This window comes from Papilio machaon, chromosome 19 (assembly GCF_912999745.1).
Source record: "Papilio machaon chromosome 19, ilPapMach1.1, whole genome shotgun sequence".
NCBI lineage: Eukaryota > Metazoa > Arthropoda > Insecta > Lepidoptera > Papilionidae > Papilio > Papilio machaon.
The window spans coordinates 889,802-912,414 of NC_060004.1; the positions used below are offsets into that span (position 1 = coordinate 889,802).

A 22,613-nucleotide genomic window follows, 5' to 3' on the forward strand; every position below is an offset into this window, starting at 1 on the left:
GATTTCGTATGAATCAAAACCATTGTCTTCGGCACATCTGCTGGGAAGCTTCCCAATGCTGACTTATGACAATTACTCACTGACAGATAATTAAGTGATAAGGGAAATTAAATCTTATGTACTAAAGATTAAGTTTAAATTAGCTCTGTACTATATAACAGTATTTAAATAGGTTACGATTGTGCGTAAGAAAGAGATGGATTGTGTTCGGTGAAAACTGTTTTTATTAAGTTGATTGCTGTTTTCTTCGAAAGGAAAAGACTACTTTTGTTCCTACAAACAACCTTAATTTGTAAAGTTCATTGAACTCGTGGCTTCTTTAACGTCAGATTTTTAATCACACACTAACTATTTCTGACATAAAATTGTCTTATGTAGTTTCCTACAGAAATACTTTCAAGCGAAAGGATTATATTTCTAACTAGCTTTTACTCGCGACTCCGTCCGCGCGGAATAAAGACATAGAAAACGGGGTAAAAATTATCCTATGTCCGTTTCCTAGTTCTAAGCTACCTGCCCACCAATTTTAAGTCAAATCGATTTAGCCGTTCTTGAGTTATAAATAGTGTAACTAACACGACTTTCTTTTATATATATAGATATCATGTGAAAATATAAAACGAAATTGTTAATATACTACAATTGGCTTTAATAAAAGTTTAAAAAAAAATCATATAAATTAGAAATATGCGGAATGTTAGCATAATACGACTATTATTATTTTTATTATTTAAATGTCTTGATAAAGTTCATTGTAGCCTTTGTAGCATATAACGCCATCTCGTAGCAAGTTACGGAACTAAGTGAAAAGTTGACGGTAATGTTCATTTTGCGTTTAGAAATAACTAGCTTTTACCCGCGACTTCGTCCGCGCGGAAAAAAAAAATAGAAAACGGGGTAAAAATTATCCTATGTCCGTTTCTTGGTTCTAAGCTACCTGCCCACCAATTTTCAGTCAAATCGATTCAGCCGTTCTTGAGTTATAAATAGTGTAACTAACACGACTTTCTTATATATATATAGATATAGATGTCATGAAAGTAATTGTTATATTTTTTTATTTGTTGATAATCCAAAGCAAAACAGGGACGCGTTGCCGACAACAATGTCGTTTATTTTAATTTAAAATGTTATGGCTACTTTTTTATTGCTATATCTAATTACTAACTGACATAATCAGAGTCCTCTAATGTTTATTTAATACGTCAGTTAGAAAAGATTTTTCAATATATATCTTTTTTACTGTATTAAGTTGCAAGCAAGCAAGCGGCCACCTTAATTCGTCGAGATAAAGAAGCGACCTCTGCCCATAGCCATCCGTATTTGCAGATGAATTACCTACCTTTATAGGCAGAGGAAGGGAGGCTCAGAAAGAGGATATTTTCCCCTCCTCTGTCAAATCCACGTTCATTATTCTTTCTTTAAAAGAAAAGGATGGGAAGGGAAGAGGACTAAAATTAGCACGTACACTTATCAAACGAAATGTGGAATTACTTCGCACTTTACGCCTGTCGTCTTGCTCGTGGTATTTCACCGGACGAGCTGGCCCATTAGTTCAACAGATGTTTCTGGCTCTACCACTGTTAAGAGATATAATAGTGTAATTTTGTCTATTCTGATTGTAGCAAGACAAGTGTAGTTATTGCCTTTCACTAAAGGCGCTAAGTTGAACAATTAAGTTAAGCTTAAATTCAGGTTAATTGTTCACTTATGTAATTACATGTGAATCACATCATCTTTTGTATACATTTCTGTAACGACCATGACCGAGATATTGTTATAATTACGTATAAAATCATGAAAGAATACTAGTATTGCATTTATTTTATTGTTGAGAAATAAATGTACTTAAAATTGAATTTTTGTAGCTTTTTACGATTCGCTTTAAAAAAAAAATCGAGTAAATTTACTTAAAGTACAATTTTAACACGTTCAATGACATATGTTTCTGGTTATTTTATTGTAACGTTCGCAGCGACATCTATTTGTCGTTTTTATAACGAAAAAAACACTCTAAAATAAAGTACCGAAGATGACAATAAGTAATTGAATTAATTATGTAATATAAATGTAAAATATTCAAACGATACGAAATTATTTGGTACTTTATAAATCTCACTTATACAAATTGCAAGCTTCATTTTTAAGAACACTCGACAGACTTAAAAACAGATTTTGTTACAGAGCGCCTCAGCTCTAACGAACACAATCATTGTGTACACTCTAATCATTAATGGTTTCTCTATATTTGTATTAACTATATCATATTATAGTCCTTAGTGGTACGTAACAAGTGCTATAATAGTTTGTAGTGTTTATGGTAGCCGGCGTGTGGTGTGTAGGGATGTACAGTAACGGTTATTATCTTCAATGAGTCACGTTGCCGACGGAAAAAGTCACGAAATGTAAGGGCATGCTTCTATGGAGCTGATCTATTTTATTATTTTTATAAAATTTTCCAGGTTATACAGGTTTGTATAAAAATTATTACTATGAGGATAAGTTTCGCTTTAATCCCGATCACACGTTCAGTTATAACTTTGTCGAAGTGTGTGACTAGACAAAGTAAAATTCGATAAACTTAGGAACCTTCAAGAAGCGAGTATCATTTGCTTAAAGGCCGGCAGCCTTTAGCAGTCTTTAAAGAGCTAGAAGTTCAGTTTAAAAGAGTAACTCAATCGACTTGAAAGGAGGTTCAAAATTCGTCGGGATGTATTTTTTTCCCTTTGTTACCTCAGATATCCCTTTTAATTGGTACAGTTTTCGAAATTGAGGACTTGTAGTGACGTTTACATTAAATTAAATATTAATAATAATAATAATTTGTTTACATTAAATTAAACGATTTTCATACAATTATTCAAAACCGTTGCGTGCTTCACACTTTCTTTGCAATAATGTCTTCATGTGTATAAACAATTAATGATAATAATTTCTTAATATTTACTTAGAAATTAACTTTGAAATCTATAAATAATAATAATTATTGCCTTAAAAAAGATTATATAAAAAGATTTATTTAACTTTTATCGTGTTAATTAAAAAGTGTTTAATAATTTTCAATGTTTATCGCTTTTATTTTACCGTTAGTGTGAATTTTTGCAGTGAAATTATAAGTTACGGTATTTTTTATGTGAAAACAGTCGTATTTTTATTAAATATTAGCTGTCGTCCGTGACTTCGTCCGCGAGAATTAAAAAAATCTTAATATGCCTATGTGTTCTTCCAGACTATGATCTACATGTATGCCAAATTTCATCGAGATCAGTTGAACCGTTCTGGAGAGACCTCATAACAATAATCCATTCATCTATCCATACATACAACCAAACATTCATCATCATTTTTTTTTTGAATGATATGAAAAGTGACAGTATAGGAAACTTTTTTTATACCAGCGACATTAAAATTAGTTTTTCAGTTTATTGCATTCAGACAGACAGACATACTCGGTTAAAGAAGAGTACTTTTTTTTATTAATATTAACACGTTTTCTACAAGATATTTTATAACTTCGTGCCACTTGTACTTTTTTTTTGTACATTTCTCTCACTTGTTAAACTCGTTACACAAAGTTTATGTCACAAATAGTAAACAGAGTATGACCACGCTTATTTTTTGTTACACGTTTACGTTGTATGTGAACCGACCTTTATCTGTAGCGAAGGTTTCCACAAACGCGGCGCTAGTCGCCATCTAACTACGATGAGGGGCTGTGCTTGTGCAAATGTTTGGCCTCGATAATTTTGCACAAACAATTTTGTACACAATTGTTTGTGAGTTTGTGTTTCGTGTGAATGTGAAGGCTTGTGTAAAAATTGTGCAAATCTTTTATTGAAAATATTTAAGTGATTTTGGGTATGACATTTTGTATTGCGCCATTTTTAGTATTTTTCTTTTGTTTGTTTGGTGACGGTTTTTTTGCTTTGTAGTGTAGTGATTATATTGTTAATTGGGTCATTGTTTTCTGCATATTTTCGGTGCACAGATAATAAATGGAATCGCACGATAACGGTGAATATGTTACATACCCTTGATCTTTATTGTTTTTTTTTTTTATTTAACAACGCTTACAAAAACGCATTTTTATATAACCCTTATTTAGGTTATTAAAGCTTCAACATAATGTTAACATTATCAAATTAATTCAAAGATTTTAGTACCAAGAAGGTCTCTGAAGAAATTCACTATGTAGCATATAATCCAGGGGAGACGAACCTTTCCGTTTAAGAGATCATAGACTTACCATTAAGTTATTTCGACTTTGTGATTATTGGGAACATTCAGAAGTGGTTTCACTAGTGTTTGTTCCTCAATACCACAATTCGCATTTATTTTTATAGTGTATAATGAATTTTATGTCTTAAATATTGTTCGTGTGCCATAGGTTCGCCATCCCTGATGTAACTAAACCTACTTACTACTACGTATATTAGACATGGAATGCGTGCATGCATAGATTTGCCTTTGCTTACTGCTGCAGGAATAAGCATGCATATCATTATAGTTGATTATCAAATTACTTCTTACTACTTCTTTAAGTATGTATTATAGAAATGTTACTAATATTATAAATGCGAATGTTTAGATGGATGTTTGTTTGAAGGTATCTCCGGAACAGCTCAACGGATCTTGATGAAATTTGGCACGGTTGTAGAACGTAGAATGTAAGAACACATAGGCTACTTATTAATTTTTTTTAATACAGTGCGGACGGTGACGCGGTTTCAGCTAGTAGAAAGTAAGGTGCGGCATAGACAGGGTGGCGCCTAACTTAATCGTAGCATGCAATTTGAAATCGATCGCTTTTGCGATGGCGCTATATAATGCTTTAAAGCTGCAGCAGGTTTTTTAAAGGTTAGGTTGTTTTTTGGTAACCGTATTAAATAGTACATGAACCGGTGGGCATAAGTCCAAACTAAATTATGCCAGCACACTAGCGCCCCCTCTGTCAACGTCACATGTCACAAGATCCTATTTGTACGGTAGCTGTTTTATAATTTTTTCTTTTGTCATTTTCTGTCTTATTTGGGTTTATATGTAATCTAACAGAACCTACCGCGATAGCAGCGCTTCTCTCACCGGTCCAGATATCTTTGTTTGACAATAATTATATATTATCACCCTTCTCAATGTCTTTGAAGCAAGATAATATATTTTGTGTTCACGTTTTGTTTATGGAAACTGATGCAGAATACGTTGTCTTTGCCTTTGTCGATGCAGTAAATGTTGTACTTTGAAATAATACGCTACTGATAATGATGTTAATTAAAGTGCGTACTTCAATAGTAAGCAATTAGATCATCGGAGTATAGTCATTGAATCAACAGTGTAGGTGGAACATATCGTCATTGATGGGAACTTCAAATTGGTTACTATATAGAGAGGTTAGGGTTTACATTCGTGATAAACACTTACACTTATATTTAATTAGATGAACTCGAATAGAACCACAATTAAAAAAAAAAATTATTTCCTTCAAATTTAGAAATATTTGGGCTAGTTCTGTTTGATACCCAGTTACAGTGTTCTATTGGTCAAAACTAAGAACCGTTTTCGAATCGGGTAATTACTATTGGTCTGATCGGAACACCTATCCGCAGAATCAAAGAATCCCATTGGTTCCATTGATTGTCCGTTGAACAATTGATGAACGATCCGTTTTTTTATTCCTGGCTTCGACTACTTAGATCTACAACTTCCAAAGCTTCAGAATAATCATTTTTTATTACTGTAAATAACACCTTTTTTAAATTTTTGTATTAACTGTTCGTTACAAAACTGTAAGATAAGATGCACGCAGGAGATAAACATCTTCGTATGATCGGCCATTGTTTGTAACAACGGACTAAATGTGTTTTTAATTACTTTGTGACGTAACTTCCTATGGTATAACTATTTTAAATTGAGACATAGCTTTATGTCTTTACTAGTTGTGGCCAGCGACTGCGTACGCACGGAGTTAAATAAAAAAACTTAATAAGTAGCCTATGTGGTCTTCCAAATAATGTTCTACGTCTGTGCCAAATTTCATCAAGGTCCGTTGAGCCGTTCCGGAGATATCTTCAAACAAACATCCATCCATCTAAACATTTACATTTATAATATTAGTAAAATCTAGGCATGTCTAGTATTTAGATTTTAATAATGTAAAAATATAAATTATACAATGTTCTTCTGATCTGTGCTCCTTAGATAAAATCTAACGTTATTTACAAGGAAATTATCTTTTTAGGTCTTTGTTGAATACTTGACATAAGGAAACCATTATAGATGAATTAAGGGATTAAACAGCCGTGGGTTTCTGAGATTAAAATCTTCGTTTAAAACGTACTGTTATCTCTATCTATTACAGAGATTCTCAGAAACTAACGGTTAGATGTAAATACCATGTCTTTGTTTATAGAAAGGACAACAAGATAAAGAATTAACAAGACAGATTGATAAAAACTACCCAATCTTGATATATATTCAAAAGATAAAAATTTTAAATGGATTAAAGTGTTAATCGCCAGTGCTTAAAAAAACAAATCATAAAATATGCATAGGTACAAGTACTAATAAAACCTTGTTATTATGACGTTCACAATTGTAAGGCTGATTTATATTCAGCACAGACTATTTATTACTTATGGGATTACGAAGGTTAAAGCACGCTGCCATATAAAAGGTATACAAGTATTTAACCATTGGTTTCTGAGACCAAATCTCATTACTCATCCCTGTCATTATCTTTTACAAAACAGAGGTAACAATACTATTTGAACGGAGATTCTCAGAAACCAGCGGTTAGTCCGCGATTATACCTTTTCCTAGAAAAAATTTTTTGTTTCTCAATTGCTACAATCCTTGGATCGTTTAAGTTTGAAATAAATTAATTAAAAATGGAAGCTTATTATGAATGCGAAAGTTTAGATGGATGGATGGATGTTTGTTAGAAATATCTTCGTAAAGACTCAACGGCTGTTGATGAAATTTGGCACAGATGTAGAACATAGTCTGGAAGAACACATAGGCTGCTTTTTAATTTTTTTTTAATTTCGCGCGGACGTAGTCGCTGGCAACAGCTAGTCTTAGATAAGTTAAAATTGATGAGATTCATTATGGGATTCGTCCGTTGCTCTACTTAGAACGGTATCAATAAATCATGTTACGTCATATCCTAGGACATGTTCAATCTCAAGGGAAATTCCATAATGTTTCGTAGCGTTATCTTATAAAAAAAATTCATTAACCTTTTCTAACAATGTTAGCACTGAAGTAAAACCTAATGAGGTTAAACGTGACTTGAAAATGATAAATAGAATTTTGTCACCTATGTGTACCTCGCGGTGCAGGCGTGAGTAATTAAAAAAATCTAGTGATGAATATAGTCTGGCACTTGTGGATAGTGTAGCGTCAGAACAGCGAAAGAATTTTACAAAACGATTCAGTAGTTAAGGAGTTAATTGTAAATAAAAAAACAATCAAATCTTTTCTCTTTATAATATTAATTTAGATCAGTCACTCATTTCATTAAAATTCTAACCTACTAAGAAAACTAAATCTTTTTACCAAGACCTTTTATGCTAAGTACTAAGTGAAGAAATAAGTAATAATACTTTTGGGCTTTAAATTTTGTTGACATAATTAAAAGAATCAACAATCTTTACTAGTTAAATAAATCCATGTAAGCAGAAATATGGAAAATTACAGTTCAGTTAAACTCCCGAAATTATATTTGTGCTTTCAAAAACTTGTTAACATTGCATTCTTACAATACAATAGGACCTTGTATTTAGCCTCCAAGCCCGCATTCAGACCTAGTAAACAGCTGCAGTCAAGCGAAAACGCTTTCTTTAAACTATTTTTTTTTTTAGTATTCGATGGCAAACTAGCAAACGACCTGTCTGTTAACGAATTGACAGCTGCCGTCAGACATTGCAGCAATTGCAGACGCGTTCCTAATAATCGACATAAGACATTTCCCCTTTCTATATGCCCTCTCCATCACCAATTCCACTGCCTCTTCCTATCCTTTTATTAGAAAAGGGTGGGGAAGGGAAGACCAAAATTTGATCATCGGCACGCACACTCATCAGACAAAACGTTGAGTTTCTGTTATGACTGTTTTCTGTGTAGTCGTGGTATTTTACCGGTTGAATGAGCCATTTGTGCAGCAGTTAAAGCTTCTGTGGACTCTACCACTGTAAAATATTATAAGAATGACAGGACTTACAATATGCTGACCCAAACAAAAGTCTTAAAATCTGTCAGTGCATTCGTACTGAGATTTAAAAATTTCAAATAAACAGACACGTATCACTAATTCGTTGACACCATGTTAACTGGGGTCAAGTTAAAAAATTCGGATCAAATGTAAAGAGATGCCGTCTTTGATCTTCGCCGTATTTCCTTTGATCCAGTTCGCGCGTAGATAAAAACGGACCCAATTCTTGTCAGTCGCCGGCGACCGACTGTCTGATCGATGAGATGTTTTGGACCCCTCCGATACCTTATCTGGCAATAATTAGTTGGCCAGTGATGTTACTAATATTGATATGTTAATCTTCGATATCGATAGTATCTAGAATTTTCGTCAATGTTTATAATAAAGATTTATTTAAAGCACTATTACTTAGCTAGATTTTAATCGCTTGTTTAACTTTTGGTTGAACTAATTAACGCGTCGATCGCGATAAAGGTGTGCAGTTCCCGCGGGATAAATAGTTTTTTGTTAGTACCACACAACGGACTACAAAATTTTAATCATTATAGGATAGTATGCTCTCTAAAATTGTGAAAGTTGGTGTTCTATAATAAACAATTAAACCTGGATAAAGTTAATGCTACTTGAAAGAAAAGGAAATTAGAAAATCCCTTGTTTAGAAGAATGGTAACTGCTGCGCACAATGCGTTTATGTTAATACTTCGATGTTTACATAAATATAAGACAAAAGACAAAGATTTGCCCAACAATGCATCAAATTCGTGGACACGGCAATGCTTTTTAGATTACTTATCTTTAATTATGTGTGGATGGTGTTATATTTATCGATATATCGATAACCCTAATTAACACCACTAATTGCATCATTATCTTTACAATAATACGTCACAAACAATGTTGAGAAGTGACCTAGCCTCGTTCTTGTGTATATGTGCGGCCCGCGTTATGCGAGAGGGAGCCAAGAAATGCAAACATTTGCACGGACATGCCAAAGCTCATTTTAACATTTTGTTTAAGGGCAGTCATTGACCGCAACATTTCACTAGGAATTTTTTCTTTTATTGCTCTTTTGGCATCTCTAACTTCTTAAATGACGTCGTTGTTAACTGCTGGCATTTTAAATGGCTCTTAAATCGGCTTCCAAGTAATCTGTAACGGACTGGAATGTCATATAATTTATAAGACTTTTCACATTTTCTTGCGCCCCGTTGCATAACATTATTCTACAGTAATAAATTTGTTATCGAGACACTTTATGTTTCGTAATTATACAAATTAGATCACTGCCTACCGACACACGTGCTCAGAGACTCTGTTATTTTTTTAAAACCAATGCTCGTTTTGAATCGTCCAGTTATAATTGTGTACCAAAATGGAATTAAAAGGTTACCTGATTTTTATCATCTTGTTCTGTGTGATTTGTGATCCTTGTGTGTGTGTTTATTTTTGTTTTATGATGTATTAAGGTAAATTTCAATTTTTTGTGTGCCAGGATTTTCTGTAAGTTTCTTTTTTATGTTGGAAGTTTTACTAAGCTTTTTACATGCTTCGAAGTAATGATTGATTCTTTGAACTTTTAGTCCTGCTTTGTGTTTAATATTAACCTGTTTGGTAGACAGTCTTTTTAGTATAGGGGGAAATCTTCGTAAGATTTTGTTATGTGAGATTCCTGACTAAAACCTTCTCGGTTACCAACCTCAAGTGCTACTGCGAGGGTTCCTTGATCTCTAATGCATCTCACCGGGACTTCAAAAACCGTCTTGTTGATCTTAATCAATAAAATATCTTGAATTGAAAAAAAATCTTTGATGTAATTTAGATTGTCAGAGCTCTTTTCGTTAAACGTTTAATGTTCTAGTATAAAGACGATACTTTTTCAACGTATGATTGTCAAGGCTGTTTCTACGTTGCGACGTTAAATTTATGATAAGAAGTGATAAGTGATACCACACAAGTATAAACAAACTAATCAATCAACTGTTTTTCATTTATACTTTTAAATACGTAACAGAGTGTCATGATTTCTGAATGACTTAGTATGATAAGACAAGCTTTTACGATCATGATTTTTGATATTATACTCGAATTAAGTTATTTGATAAGAATTCATAAGTTTTTATTAAAAACTAGCTTTTACCGGCGACTCCGTCCGCGCGGAATAAAAAAATGCAAACAAGATAAAAAATTCCTATGTCCGTCTCCTAGTTCTAAACTACCTCCCCATCAATTTTCAGCTAAATCAGTTCGACCGATCTTGAGTTATAAATAGTGTAACTAACACGACTTTCTTTTTAAAATGATGTAGTAGGGGAATTTCACGCTCTATTGGCTATGTACTGGACAATCAAATCAATTTTATTTATACACTTATGACAATACACTTATCAATAACTTCCTTCTGGCCAGTATCAATGTTTAAAAACATTCTTGTTTGTTTACTACGTTTTAACTAACCGTAGCCAATGAATCCATTCGCGCGGAATTAAAAAAATACGTAATAAGTATATGTTCTTCCAGACTATGTTCTACATCTGAACCTTCATTCGAATTTTCATCAAAGTTCGCTAAGCCGTTCCGGATATAACTTCAAACAAACATCCACCCATCCATGTAAACATTCGTATTTATAATATTAGTAAGTAATAAGATTATAATCTATATATATAAAAGAAAGTCGTGTTAGTTACACTATTTATAACTCAAGATCGGCTGAATCGAATTGACTGAAAATTGGTGGGCATGTAGCTTAGAACCAGGAATAGGACATAGGATAATTTTTACCCAGTTTTTTTTTCTTTTTTTTTTATTCCGCGCGGACGGAGTCGCGGCTAAAAGCTAGTGTATAATATTTGTAAGATTGTTTAATAATTTAGATGTAATATCAGATAAGTTAGGAAATAATGCTCAGCATTTGGACATTTACTAGTCACTCTACGATTCAGCTGGCTCTTGGAGTAGCTTTATTTTGATAGACCAGTGTTCTTAGTCTATTAAATACTCTGAGTGTGACTCAATAGCAGTTATTTTTGTCATATGAATTATGTGACTCGGTTGTTACATGAAAAAAATTCACGATGTTTTTAGTCTATTCTAGAATCTATTAGAAGAGTCTGTTATATACTTATTAGCTTATTACATAATTGAAATGATAAGAAAATATGTTGATTATAAAAATACAATTTAAAAATGTTATTCTGTCATATATCACAGTATTAGTTATACTGATAAATAAATTTTATACGCGTATTTAGGTCTGAGAATCGGCTACTATTTATTTTTCGTGCCCACATGAAGTGTTTTTTAACTGTGCGCAGACGGAATCGCGGGCAATAGCTAGTTAAATATATCAGTTGAATATGTCGAAATATTTCCACTTGTCTTGTGTAGCAATTATAAATTATAAATATAAGTTGCAGGACTCGACCCTACAGTTAGTCAGTCCTAATTTATTGCTTGATAATTTTGTGAGTCAACGCCTAATTTGAACGTCTTTGTAATCATGCGAATTTGTTTCGCGTTCATTGCTGATAGTGAAAAGAAATCATAGCTTTTGTTTTGACTTTCATTTACTACAGAACTGAATAATCAATCCTAAAGATCGAGCCAAAAATTATTTAAATTACTTGGTATGAGAGGGAAAAAATGAATGTTGAATGCCTCATTTTAGTTCTATTTCCCTTCCCACCCTTTTCTTATTAGGAAAGGATGAGAAGGGGACGTGGATTTAGCGGATGAGGGGATACATAGGAAGGTGAAAAACCTCCTCCGTTGATTTTAAAGGTAGGCAACGCTTATTGATTTATGGATGTCTATGGGCAACAGTCGCCTTGGTATTTCGGCTAATTCAAGTGACCATTTGCACATTTGCCACCCTGTGATATAAAAAATGTTAAATTTTACAGTCATCCTATTGTGTTTTTTTCTTTCAATTGACGTACTTTAAAATGTAGTACATTTCTTTGTTATTTCTAATTTGTCACAATCTTTATGCACTTTAAGGTTATCAAAACATTTAATTCTTAAAAAAAAAATATTTTTATTTTTTTCGTTTATCAGACTCGCAGGTGTTTTCAATGTTTTGTCGCGTTGAAGGTCAGATAGATTTGTATTGTTTATATTCGAATTATTTTCTAATTCGAATAAATTAAATTCGTTGCATTTTTCTTTGATCTACTAATTGCCATTTTTTCGATGTTTTCCGCACACTAGGGAGTGATATCTCTACTCTATAATGTATACATTGACAAAAGTTCTTATGCTCTATTTGGCTTAGAAATAATCCAGGCAGTGCGAGGCAAAAATTTAACCGAAAACTATAAAGCTTTAGGATAATGTTACAAAGAAACGTAGTGTTAGGAATTGTCCCAAACAGTTTATCATAAATTCGCGTGGAGAATTTGTACCATTATCTATTTGTCATTGTCTATTGTGTCATAACTCTGTACATTGCAATTACAATAATTAATATTATTGTTTTGTTTGTGATTTATGTTGAAGTGATAATATCAGTAAGTGAGAGGTTAAATGAACCCTTTTGGAATGTAGAGTGTAGGGTTTTCAGAAAAGTACAGAAATAAGAGAGACTCCAAGGGAGAGCGAAATTTTTTCCTCGCTTATAGAGGTTTTTCGCTTGTGGAGGTCGCACGTTAAAACCGGACAATACTTATAGAAGTTTCTATGCAGGTTCAAGTGTGTGTCTGTGGCGCTAGTGCATCTATGCATTCGGATTATTGTCTTTTATTCACTTTGAATTTATTTATTTTTAATGTATGAGAGGGTTGATAAGATATTTCAGTACAAGAGTTGAAGTGAAAAAAGCCCAGCATTAATAGAAATTGACACTCTCAATATTAGTTTGTTTGGTTACAGCTCAACCGTCTGATGACGGAGATCTACGAGACGGTGTCTGCGGCGTGCAACATGGACGACAACAAGCCTGGTTGCTTCCCAACAGAGCTCTCTGATGGCAGCACCAGCGAAGGTACTTTTGCCTTTTTTAATCTTCTTTCGGGTGGTCAAATGCAGAAGACTTTAACCAGCAGCTGACGTCTGTTGGCTGTAAGAGAAAAATGTCGTTGCCTTACGAATTTTATTAGTTAAAAATATGTTATAGTCTATGCCAGGTATAATGTTTGTTACTAGGCTATACAATTTTCAACAAAAAAATTTAGATTTGTTAAAACGTTACAATAGTTGAAGACGTTTACATCGAGAAAGTGTTTTATTTAAATCAGGTCCATCGGGCTAATATGTATTTTACGCCAAAGCTCATATTAAACTTGTTTAGGTTAAAAATAATCTTAAATTCGACATTATCAAATATATGCAACTTTTCGTGTAATTGCATCATCCCTTATCTAATATAATTAACTTTATCACAGACTATAAACATTGTTTTTCCTGGTTTAGAAAGAGGTCATTTCGATCTTTGACACTTGGTTTTGCTATAAATTTTTCACGAAAATAAAATAGAGCGTATTTAATTGGATAGAGACTTCATACAAGGGCATAGAAAATGCTTTTTCAAAGTGTTAATAGTTAATTTTTTTTATTATTTATTAAACGACCGTTTAACGCAGTCACTAATTATTTTAGTAGGTTACCATTTGATATGATTCCTATTAGAATTTTATTAAGAAATTGAAAAAAAAAAAAGATCTGAGTCTCCTTATTAAAATGTTTGCAATATTATTTTCAGAATCCGTAAGGCTAACTAGAAGTCTAACCGAAAAAAGAAAGAACTACGTTAGACGGGTGTCATCCAGGGTGGCATATCTTGACCCGAAGAATGTCAAAAGCCTACGCTTCCGCCATCAAACGTCCATCTGTTCGTACAAATCAGAAATAATAGACAATCCATATTCAACATTTCGTTCTTGGAAGAGTTTCCGAGCGTCTCAATCGAATCTCGCAAAAGACAAGATGGCGGACATGACAGATTCCAAATTCAATTTGACGGATTCGAGCGGGAATGTGTTATCTATGAAGGATGATTTGACAGCCAGTGATGATAGCATAGACAATCAGAGCATAGACGAGAAAACTGGATGTGTGGATATTGGACTACCTTTTGAGCCAAGAGAGAGGGGCTTGTTCAATATATGTCTGTTAGTCGGTATGAATTATATGACGGGACAGGCGTATGTGAAAAGTGTGTTTCCAAGTCAGGTTAGTTTATTGGATTGTAATTTTATTTATTAAAGAAGTCTAAGAGTCCGTTCACACAGACCGAGAAGAGCCGAGAAGATTTTTTATCGCTAATAAAATTGAGCTTTATACCATTTGAAAAATATTTAATTTACTTCTCACGTCTTTTTTTAAGCTTGCTCTTTATAAAAAAGATATGCATATTAAAATCAACCTTATTACAATCATATAAAGTTCAATTTTATAAAACTAAAAATCTCCTTTACTTTCCGTTTTGCTCTGTCTGAACGAATCCAAAAAATGAGAAATAAAAATATTATCCTATGTTAGTATGGCAGATGTACCCTAACAAACTATTTATCGTCTAACGACTGTAAGTACACTTTGTACAGGTGGTTGCGCCTGCGCACATAGAGAACCTAGTGTTCCCTGAGACACTGTGCGGTGCGCAGGCCGAGGCGGCAGACGCACGCGCAGCGCAGCAGTACTCTCTGGTGCTGACTGACGAGCGCGGTGAGCGCAGCTACGGGTCAGTGCTTTAAACCTTTTTTCCACTAAACTACTAGTAAGGCGTGATTTTATAGTGACAGCTGCGACTTATTGATTAATGAAAATATATTTTTAGATTATAAAATACGATTCCGTCCTTTCGGAGTAAAAAAAAAAACAACTTAATAGGCATGTTCTACATTTATGCCAAATTTCAGCGATCCGTTGAGTCGTTCTGGAGATACCTTCAAACAAACATCCATCCATCCATCTATCCAAACATTCGCATTTATAATATTAGTAAGATAAAATTAACATTATGATATCAATTCTACCCTCCGGCGCGTAATCGAAGTTCATGTCGCTCCGCGTATTTAATTATAAAGTATTGTATTATGTCGATATTATAGTTTCAAAGTTTCAACAAATTGTGGTGCATAGTTCGCGTAACACATTGTGCTATAAATAAATAGTGAATATCTTTTTAATAAGTTAAAAACTAATTGTTAAAAATTCACCGATCGACGCGTGGGCATTGCTAAGCGCGCGCGCAAGCAACTCTCGCGGTTCCGTCCACTGCATAACCGTGAAATTCGCATCCACTGGTATTCCGAACTATATGCCGTGACTGTGACTCAGTGTTAATTGGTTGTAGTCCGTTTGCAATAAATACAAAGATTTTTTGCTTACGTTAACTCGTACTTACAAAAGTGCTCGCCTGAAATACTAAACACTATGAAGTGCGCGGGATGTTTGAAAACTACGAAAGAAGCTAACATTACAAAATGTACTTCGATTACTTGTGAAAAATGTTTTTGCACTTTGTGTGTTCCGCTGGCTAATTCAGCTGAGAAGAAAAAAACTTGGAAATGCCCCGATTGCAGCGTGCTACCAAAAACCGGCTCCGAGATAGCTGAGTTTACAAATGAGCTACGAAATCTGACAAAGGAAATATCCTCTCTTAAATTACAACTAGAGGATGTGACCAAGTCTATTTGTTTCTGCCATTCTCGCCTGGACGAAATTGTCGCCTCACTTAAAACCACTGACAAACGGTTAAAAGTATTAGAACAACGAGATTATGAATTAACCAATCTCAAGGCTACCGTCGCTCGTTTGGAGGATGATTTACATAATCAAAGACAGACTTTCGCGAATAACGAAATAGAAATTATCGGAATACCTGAAGCCCAGAATGTAACCTTACAGCATTCCGTAAAGATCGTTGCTCAAAAACTCGGCGTGGAACTGAAGGATGATGACGTGGACTATATCATGCGTGCAGGGCCTCGTCGCCCTGCTCCCGTCACCGAAAGGCCCGACGAAGCGCAAGGGATGTGTCGCCCTGTGGTCGTACGTCTGCTGCGGCGGTATAAGCGAGATGAACTAGTTCAGGCCTCGAAGTCGCGTCGCAACCTGAGTACCACCGACCTACAGATACCCGGTGTCGCACGTAAGATATATCTTAATGAAAGGCTTACCAAGGAAAATCGGCAATTATTTCGCGAAGCCAGGACGAGATCTAAAAAAGGAGGCTACGCATTTTGTTGGTGTAACAATGGCGCAATTTATGTCAGAGAGAAGGAAAAAAAGCCTGCTGTACGTATACGTAGTTCCAAGGACCTGGATCAAATCTTCCGGCCTGCGGCCTCAACGGCGGAGTAATATAATTATATATGTCGTAATTTACATTCTATTCATTGTTCTTACGGTTATAAGTGTTTATTTGGATTCTCCTAGACCTGGGTTAATACATTGTTATGTAAAGACAAATTATTATGGTAAATTCAAATATCACTTACTATGTAGAAAGGTTTGTTTTCAACCTGTAGCATTTTTAATTGCTAGCTGTAAGAGTCTGTGTCTTATTATGCTTCGTGTCAAAATGTTATGCTGTTCCATATTTTATTATGTTTATCACATCTATACTCCATATTCACGTACAATAGACTATATAATCATGTCGTCTAATAAATTAATAGTATTAAATCATTTAATATTTGTTACAAGTAATTGGCTAGTATATATTACAACTTTAACTATTATATTTCAGGATCTTCATTATCAAACCTATTTATATTTCACTTGTAAGTACTATTTAAAACATTCACCTACAATTAATTTGCGCAGCTTTCTCAAAACAACAACGTATGTTTCTTTTAATACACAGTTGTGGATAATTTTAGTATTAAATTCAATCAAATCCTAGAAGAATTGGTAGATAATTTGGACTCATTAAAGGTTGACTGCCGTGTTGTTCATGAAATTGAATCATGTAAAGAATGTTTTACATCAAGCCATAATTTCAAACTACTTGCCCTTAACATTAGAAGCATACAAAAAAACTTTGATACGTTTCTCATTGCACTAACACGTTCGGATTTAAGTTTCGATGTACTCATCCTGACAGAATGCTGGCTAAACGAGACTGTGATTGTCCCACAAATACCAGGATACACTTCTTTCAAAACAGAACGTAATATTAATCAAAACAGTGGAGTTGTAGTCTACGTTAGTGATGTCTGGAACCCGTCAATTATAGAGCCATCCATCAACGATGCTAATTGTCTAGCTGTTAATATACAAAATATAGCCACCATATTCGCCATTTACCGCTCTCCGTCATGTCATAACATTGATAATTTTCTATCTTCCATTGAGAGTTATGTTAAAAATAACAGTGGTATACCTTTGATCCTAGCTGGCGACCTAAACATAGATATATTGGATAAAACTAGTTCTCGAGTCCTAGAATATCAATGCTTCCTAGCTGAGCACGGATTTACTCCAGCCATTACCAAATCTACCAGAGGGTCATCGTGTCTCGACCACATATACTTCACTAACTTTCATCGTAACCTAACCCCAGTAGGTATTGTCTGCCAATCTGATATTACTGATCATTTCCCTGTTATGATTGGGTTGAGCCTTAATAAATATAACCTTAGGCGACCAAACCGGACTGTGCTTAAAAGAGACTTTACTGGCATACGAAATGACCTTTCAGAGAGAGACTGGAGTGATGTCACAACTAATACTAACGTAAATGAAGCTGTTAAAAAGTTCTCGGATGTTTTAGTTGCTACTTTAAAAAGGCATACGTGTGAAGTCCGTTTGAGTAGAACGCAATATAACCTCAAGCCCTGGATTACTTCAGGACTCATGCGTTGCATGAGACATCGAGACCGCCTTCATCATCGTGCAAAGCTAGAACCAGACAATATGATCCTGCAAATCTCTTATAAAAGGTACCACAATTTTCTTGTTAGTCTCTTGCGTAAAATACGATTACAACATGAAAGGAATGAAATTAATGAAAACAAACATAATCCGAAGAAGCTATGGCGGTCAATTAAAACAATGTGCGGCATCACTCACAAAAGGCACGATCCCACTGAATTGTTAGCAGACAACACAAATACCACCCGTATGCGCCTCGACCAACACAATGTTTACTTCTCCACCCTTGGTCATCGTCTTGCAAATCAGATTTTATCAGATATCAATATGACGGAAGCGGATCTTGCTAAAAAAGTCCAACCCAAAACAACACCGCCAAATTCATTTTACATGTACCCTACAGATTGCGAAGAAGTGAACTCATTAATCTTGTCTCTTCAAAGTGGAAAAGCTACAGGCATTGATGGCTGGTCAAACCTCTTAATAAAACACGTTAAGGATGCTATCTTAATGCCATTAACTTTTATCCTTAATTTGAGCATGACAAGTGGCACTTTCCCCTCTCTCTGGAAACTAGCTGCTGTAATCCCTGTTTATAAAAGTGGTCCCAAGACACAGATTGAGAATTACAGGCCAATCTCCTTGCTAAGTTCTTTTTCGAAATTGCTTGAAAAACTTGTTAACAACCGTTTGGCTAACTATCTGAGATCCCAAAATGTTATTGCTCCGAGACAATTTGGTTTTCAAAAGGGTAGGAGCACTGAAGATGCAGTTTCCCTTCTAATTTCCACCGTTTCTTCAAAACTTGGTGACAAAAAATGTTGTGTTGCTGTCTTTTTAGACTTGGCCAAGGCTTTCGACACAGTGTCTGCTCCTATCCTTTTACAAAAACTATTTAATATTGGTGTAAGAGGCATTGCCCTTGACTGGTTCAGAAGCTACCTTTCAGACCGCAAGCAATGTGTTAGGATTGGCCAAGTCATGAGCAGCCCGCAGTCCATCAGTTTTGGGGTCCCGCAGGGCAGTATTATAGGTCCTACGCTGTTCACCATTTACATAAATAATATCCATGATTTATCAATAGGTAATGCAGATATTATATGCTACGCGGATGATACTGCAATCATATTTGATGGTTTAACTTGGCAAGAAGCTCTTCAAAATTCTCAGCTAGGTATGTCTCGGGTTAGTGTCTGGCTCCAAAATAACCTCTTGACCCTTAATGTAAAAAAGACCAACTATATCTGCTTCCACAAAACAGCAGCTTCTGCACCCGATCAAAGTACTGTTATTAAATTACATCATTCTCTTTGTAACACCGTCGTCTGCGACTGCGAATCCTTGAGAAGAACAAGTGTAGTAAAATATCTGGGAGTCCTCATAGACGAAAAATTGACTTTTAAAGACCACATTGAATCGCTTACCTCTCGGGTGCAAAGAGTAATTGGTATCATGAGAAAATTACGAGATGTGACCAGCTTAGATATTTTAAAAAGCATATACTTTGCGTTGTGCCAATCTCTTCTGACCTATTGCATATCTTGCTGGGGCGCTGCGAGTGCCACCACTATGATTCGAATTGAAAGAGCTCAACGTTCCGTCTTAAAAGTCATGATGCAAAAACCTTATCGGTACCCCACGACGGATCTATACAGAGATTCTGGCACTCTTACCGTAAGGCAATTATACATATACAAAACTGTGATGATGGTGCATAAAAGTGTGCTTGGATCCGCTGAACACAAAAGTAGGCTGTCTCGCAGAGTCTACCTTTTACCCGTGCCATCAGTTAAATGCTACTTTGCACAACGCACGGGCTCCTTTATGAAATTTCATATTTATAACTCGGTAGTAAAGCGTTGCGATTTATTAAAGAAATCGTTGCCACAAGCCAAATCCATCTTACTGAAGTGGCTGCTTACCTTAGATTATAAAGATACTGAGTACCTTTTGAAGATACAATCCTAGATCCTTTAATATATTTATATCTTATCTATTTATAAATCCGTACCATACATACATATTTATAGTATCTATATTAATTTTATTTTGTTATTTTTCCATTTACTTAAATTTATTTATTTATTTTTCAATTGTATACTGGAGTAACTTATAATTGTTAAATGCTAAAATGCCGTGAATGAGGGTTTTTGTTATTTTGTGTTCTGAATATTGTATTTCTTTATTGAATATCGGTGCCCACGATACAGGCTATGCCTAGTGTGGGCATCACAAGATTACCCTAAATACCATAAATGGTAACTTAATATTCCAGATTAATTATGTGTAATTTTATGTTAGTATAAGGTTATTGTTTTTTGGTTTAATCTTTTTTGTGTTAATAAACTTTCTTCTTTCTTCTTCTTTCTTTCTTTCTTTCTTCATTATTTTGAAGTGTTTTTTCGTATGGATTTGTATGTTATTGGATTAAATATGTTGACTATGGGAGTTATTAATTTTTTTATACCAGGTACTGCCGGCGAGTGTTGCCAGAGGGCGCCACCACTTGTCTGCCGCTCTGCTACTGTCTCATAGGGAAATATCGAGCGCCAGGATTTTATTATAAGGTAATTCAGCATTCATTGTACAAGTATTTTAGTCTAATAATTATGTTTAAATGTCTTTGAAAACTTAACTGAGAAAAGTAGACCTTATGCTTATAGTAATAAGGCTTACGTAACCTTCTTTGTTGCTGTTTGCTTACCGTAGATTTCCACTGTCAAAAACAGATGTATAAGTTGGGTTTGTTATTTCTACCTTTTTGAATTAAATTTCTAGGTACTGCAAGAAATCGAATCTAAACACGGCAACTCGGAAGTAGAGACAAATTTACTACTGCAGCAGCTGTTTGAAAGCGACTTCCCCAATCCTGGGGAAGACATTACCATCACATACACGAGAGACCACGACCAGACCGCGAGTGCTCGGAACTCGGTCAACCTTGGTGAGATCTTTGCCAAGACCGGACCTGACGTGGTCTCCACCGAGACCAGACAGAGGAAGTTGCTCAAAGTGGACAGTATGCTGGACAATGTAAAGGATATGCCAGAGTTTTACGATCTGCATAACAATAATAGTCCGAAAAGGGTTTTGCTGGATCTAGGAGGACCAAGGTTCGATTATAACTTTTTGTTAACTTAACTTAGACAACCAAACTTCAATTATTCCTTTAGATTTTAATGAGTACTAGCTTTTACCCGCAACTCCGTCTGTGTGGTATTAAAAAAAACTTAATGAGTAGCCTATACGTTCTTCCAATGTTCTACATCTGTGACAAATTTTATCAAGATCCGTTGAGCTGTTCCGGAGATACCTTCAAACTACCGCGTTTCGTCTGATGAGTGTGGTACCGGAGACCTAATTTTAGTCCTCTTTCCCTTCCCACCCTTTTCTTATAAGGAAGGGATGGGAAGGGGAGGTGAATTCGTTGAAGGAGATGTATAGGAAGGTTAAATATTCTCTTTTTGTGCATCTCCTTCGTCGATTGAGGATAGGCAAGGCTGTAATTGCGAATGTCTATGGGCAGCGGTCGCTTCGCCATTTCGGAGAATTCATGTGGCCGCTTGCTTGTTTGCCATCTTGTAATATAAAAAAACAAACATCCATCTTAACACTCGCATTTATAATATTAATAAGATTTCTAATATTTCAAGTCTGTGGCCTTAACACGATTATTTGTTACAATCACCATCGTATTGTCATCAACATTTGAATTAAAATCTTTACAGCGCCCCCTATCGGGTATAAAGTACTTCAAAAGTGTAAATTTCTACATAATTGATGATACGAAGACGATTGTCACAATTATTCATGCTAACCTCCACTTTGGCACCTCTAAACGGGCGCATGGCCCACCGGGACAGGCTGAAAACCAGCTCCACAAGGCTATGCCTTACGGTACACGCTGAGCCTGCAGCCCATTGTTGTCATATATTTTTTTTTTTAAAGAAAGAAACTCGTTTATTACCACACAAGTACAAGAGAAAAAAAAATTCACAGCACATATTTATGAAAATAATTTAGTGAAATGTGGTAAAAGGGGCCAACTCAGCGTATGCAGAGACGGCCTAAAGCAGTCCCTGCGCTGGTTTTCAGTTGGCTCCTTATTTTTGGCTCCTTTTTCTATTATTAATGCCTGAAATATTGTATTCCTTATGATGACAATAAAGAAGTGTATTATTATTATTATTTTAACTTGTTATATACTTGAAATTTATGTCTGAATATCAGATTTTTTTTAATGTTAATATCCTGTTATCTTCTAGAACGAAGATCATTAAAAGGCCCATAGAGCCACGTGTGGATGAGGACAACTTCTCCGTGTTGCTGGACTCCTTCGGCGCCGGGCTGGTCATAAAGGTGTTCAGCTCCTTACTCCTGGAGAGAAAGGTCGTCATCATGGGAAACCAGCTCAGGTAACCTTAGTGGATGTATACACAAATAAGTTTTTTTGTGTACAGAATATGCAGGAGTTTGTGTTTTTTGTGTGTTTGTTCACATTTAACGTGTTTGTCCAAAAAAAAAAAGAAGTGAACAAAGTGATCCTTCAAGTCGGATTATTTTTTCTTTTTAAATTATTACATTATTA

At 34.9% G+C, this 22,613-nt stretch overlaps 1 protein-coding gene across 1 annotated transcript in view; it reads left to right on the forward strand.

Moving 5' to 3' along the window:
• Positions 1 to 22,613, forward strand: part of LOC106708341 — a 50,589-nt gene that overhangs the window by 24,979 nt on the left and 2,997 nt on the right. The window contains exons 3-8 of the mRNA XM_045682582.1: positions 13,079 to 13,190; positions 13,908 to 14,377; positions 14,749 to 14,885; positions 20,496 to 20,592; positions 20,804 to 21,138; positions 22,291 to 22,440. Coding sequence (XP_045538538.1) covers positions 13,079 to 13,190; positions 13,908 to 14,377; positions 14,749 to 14,885; positions 20,496 to 20,592; positions 20,804 to 21,138; positions 22,291 to 22,440 — 1,301 coding nt within the window. The remainder of the gene's footprint in view (positions 1 to 13,078; positions 13,191 to 13,907; positions 14,378 to 14,748; positions 14,886 to 20,495; positions 20,593 to 20,803; positions 21,139 to 22,290; positions 22,441 to 22,613) is intronic.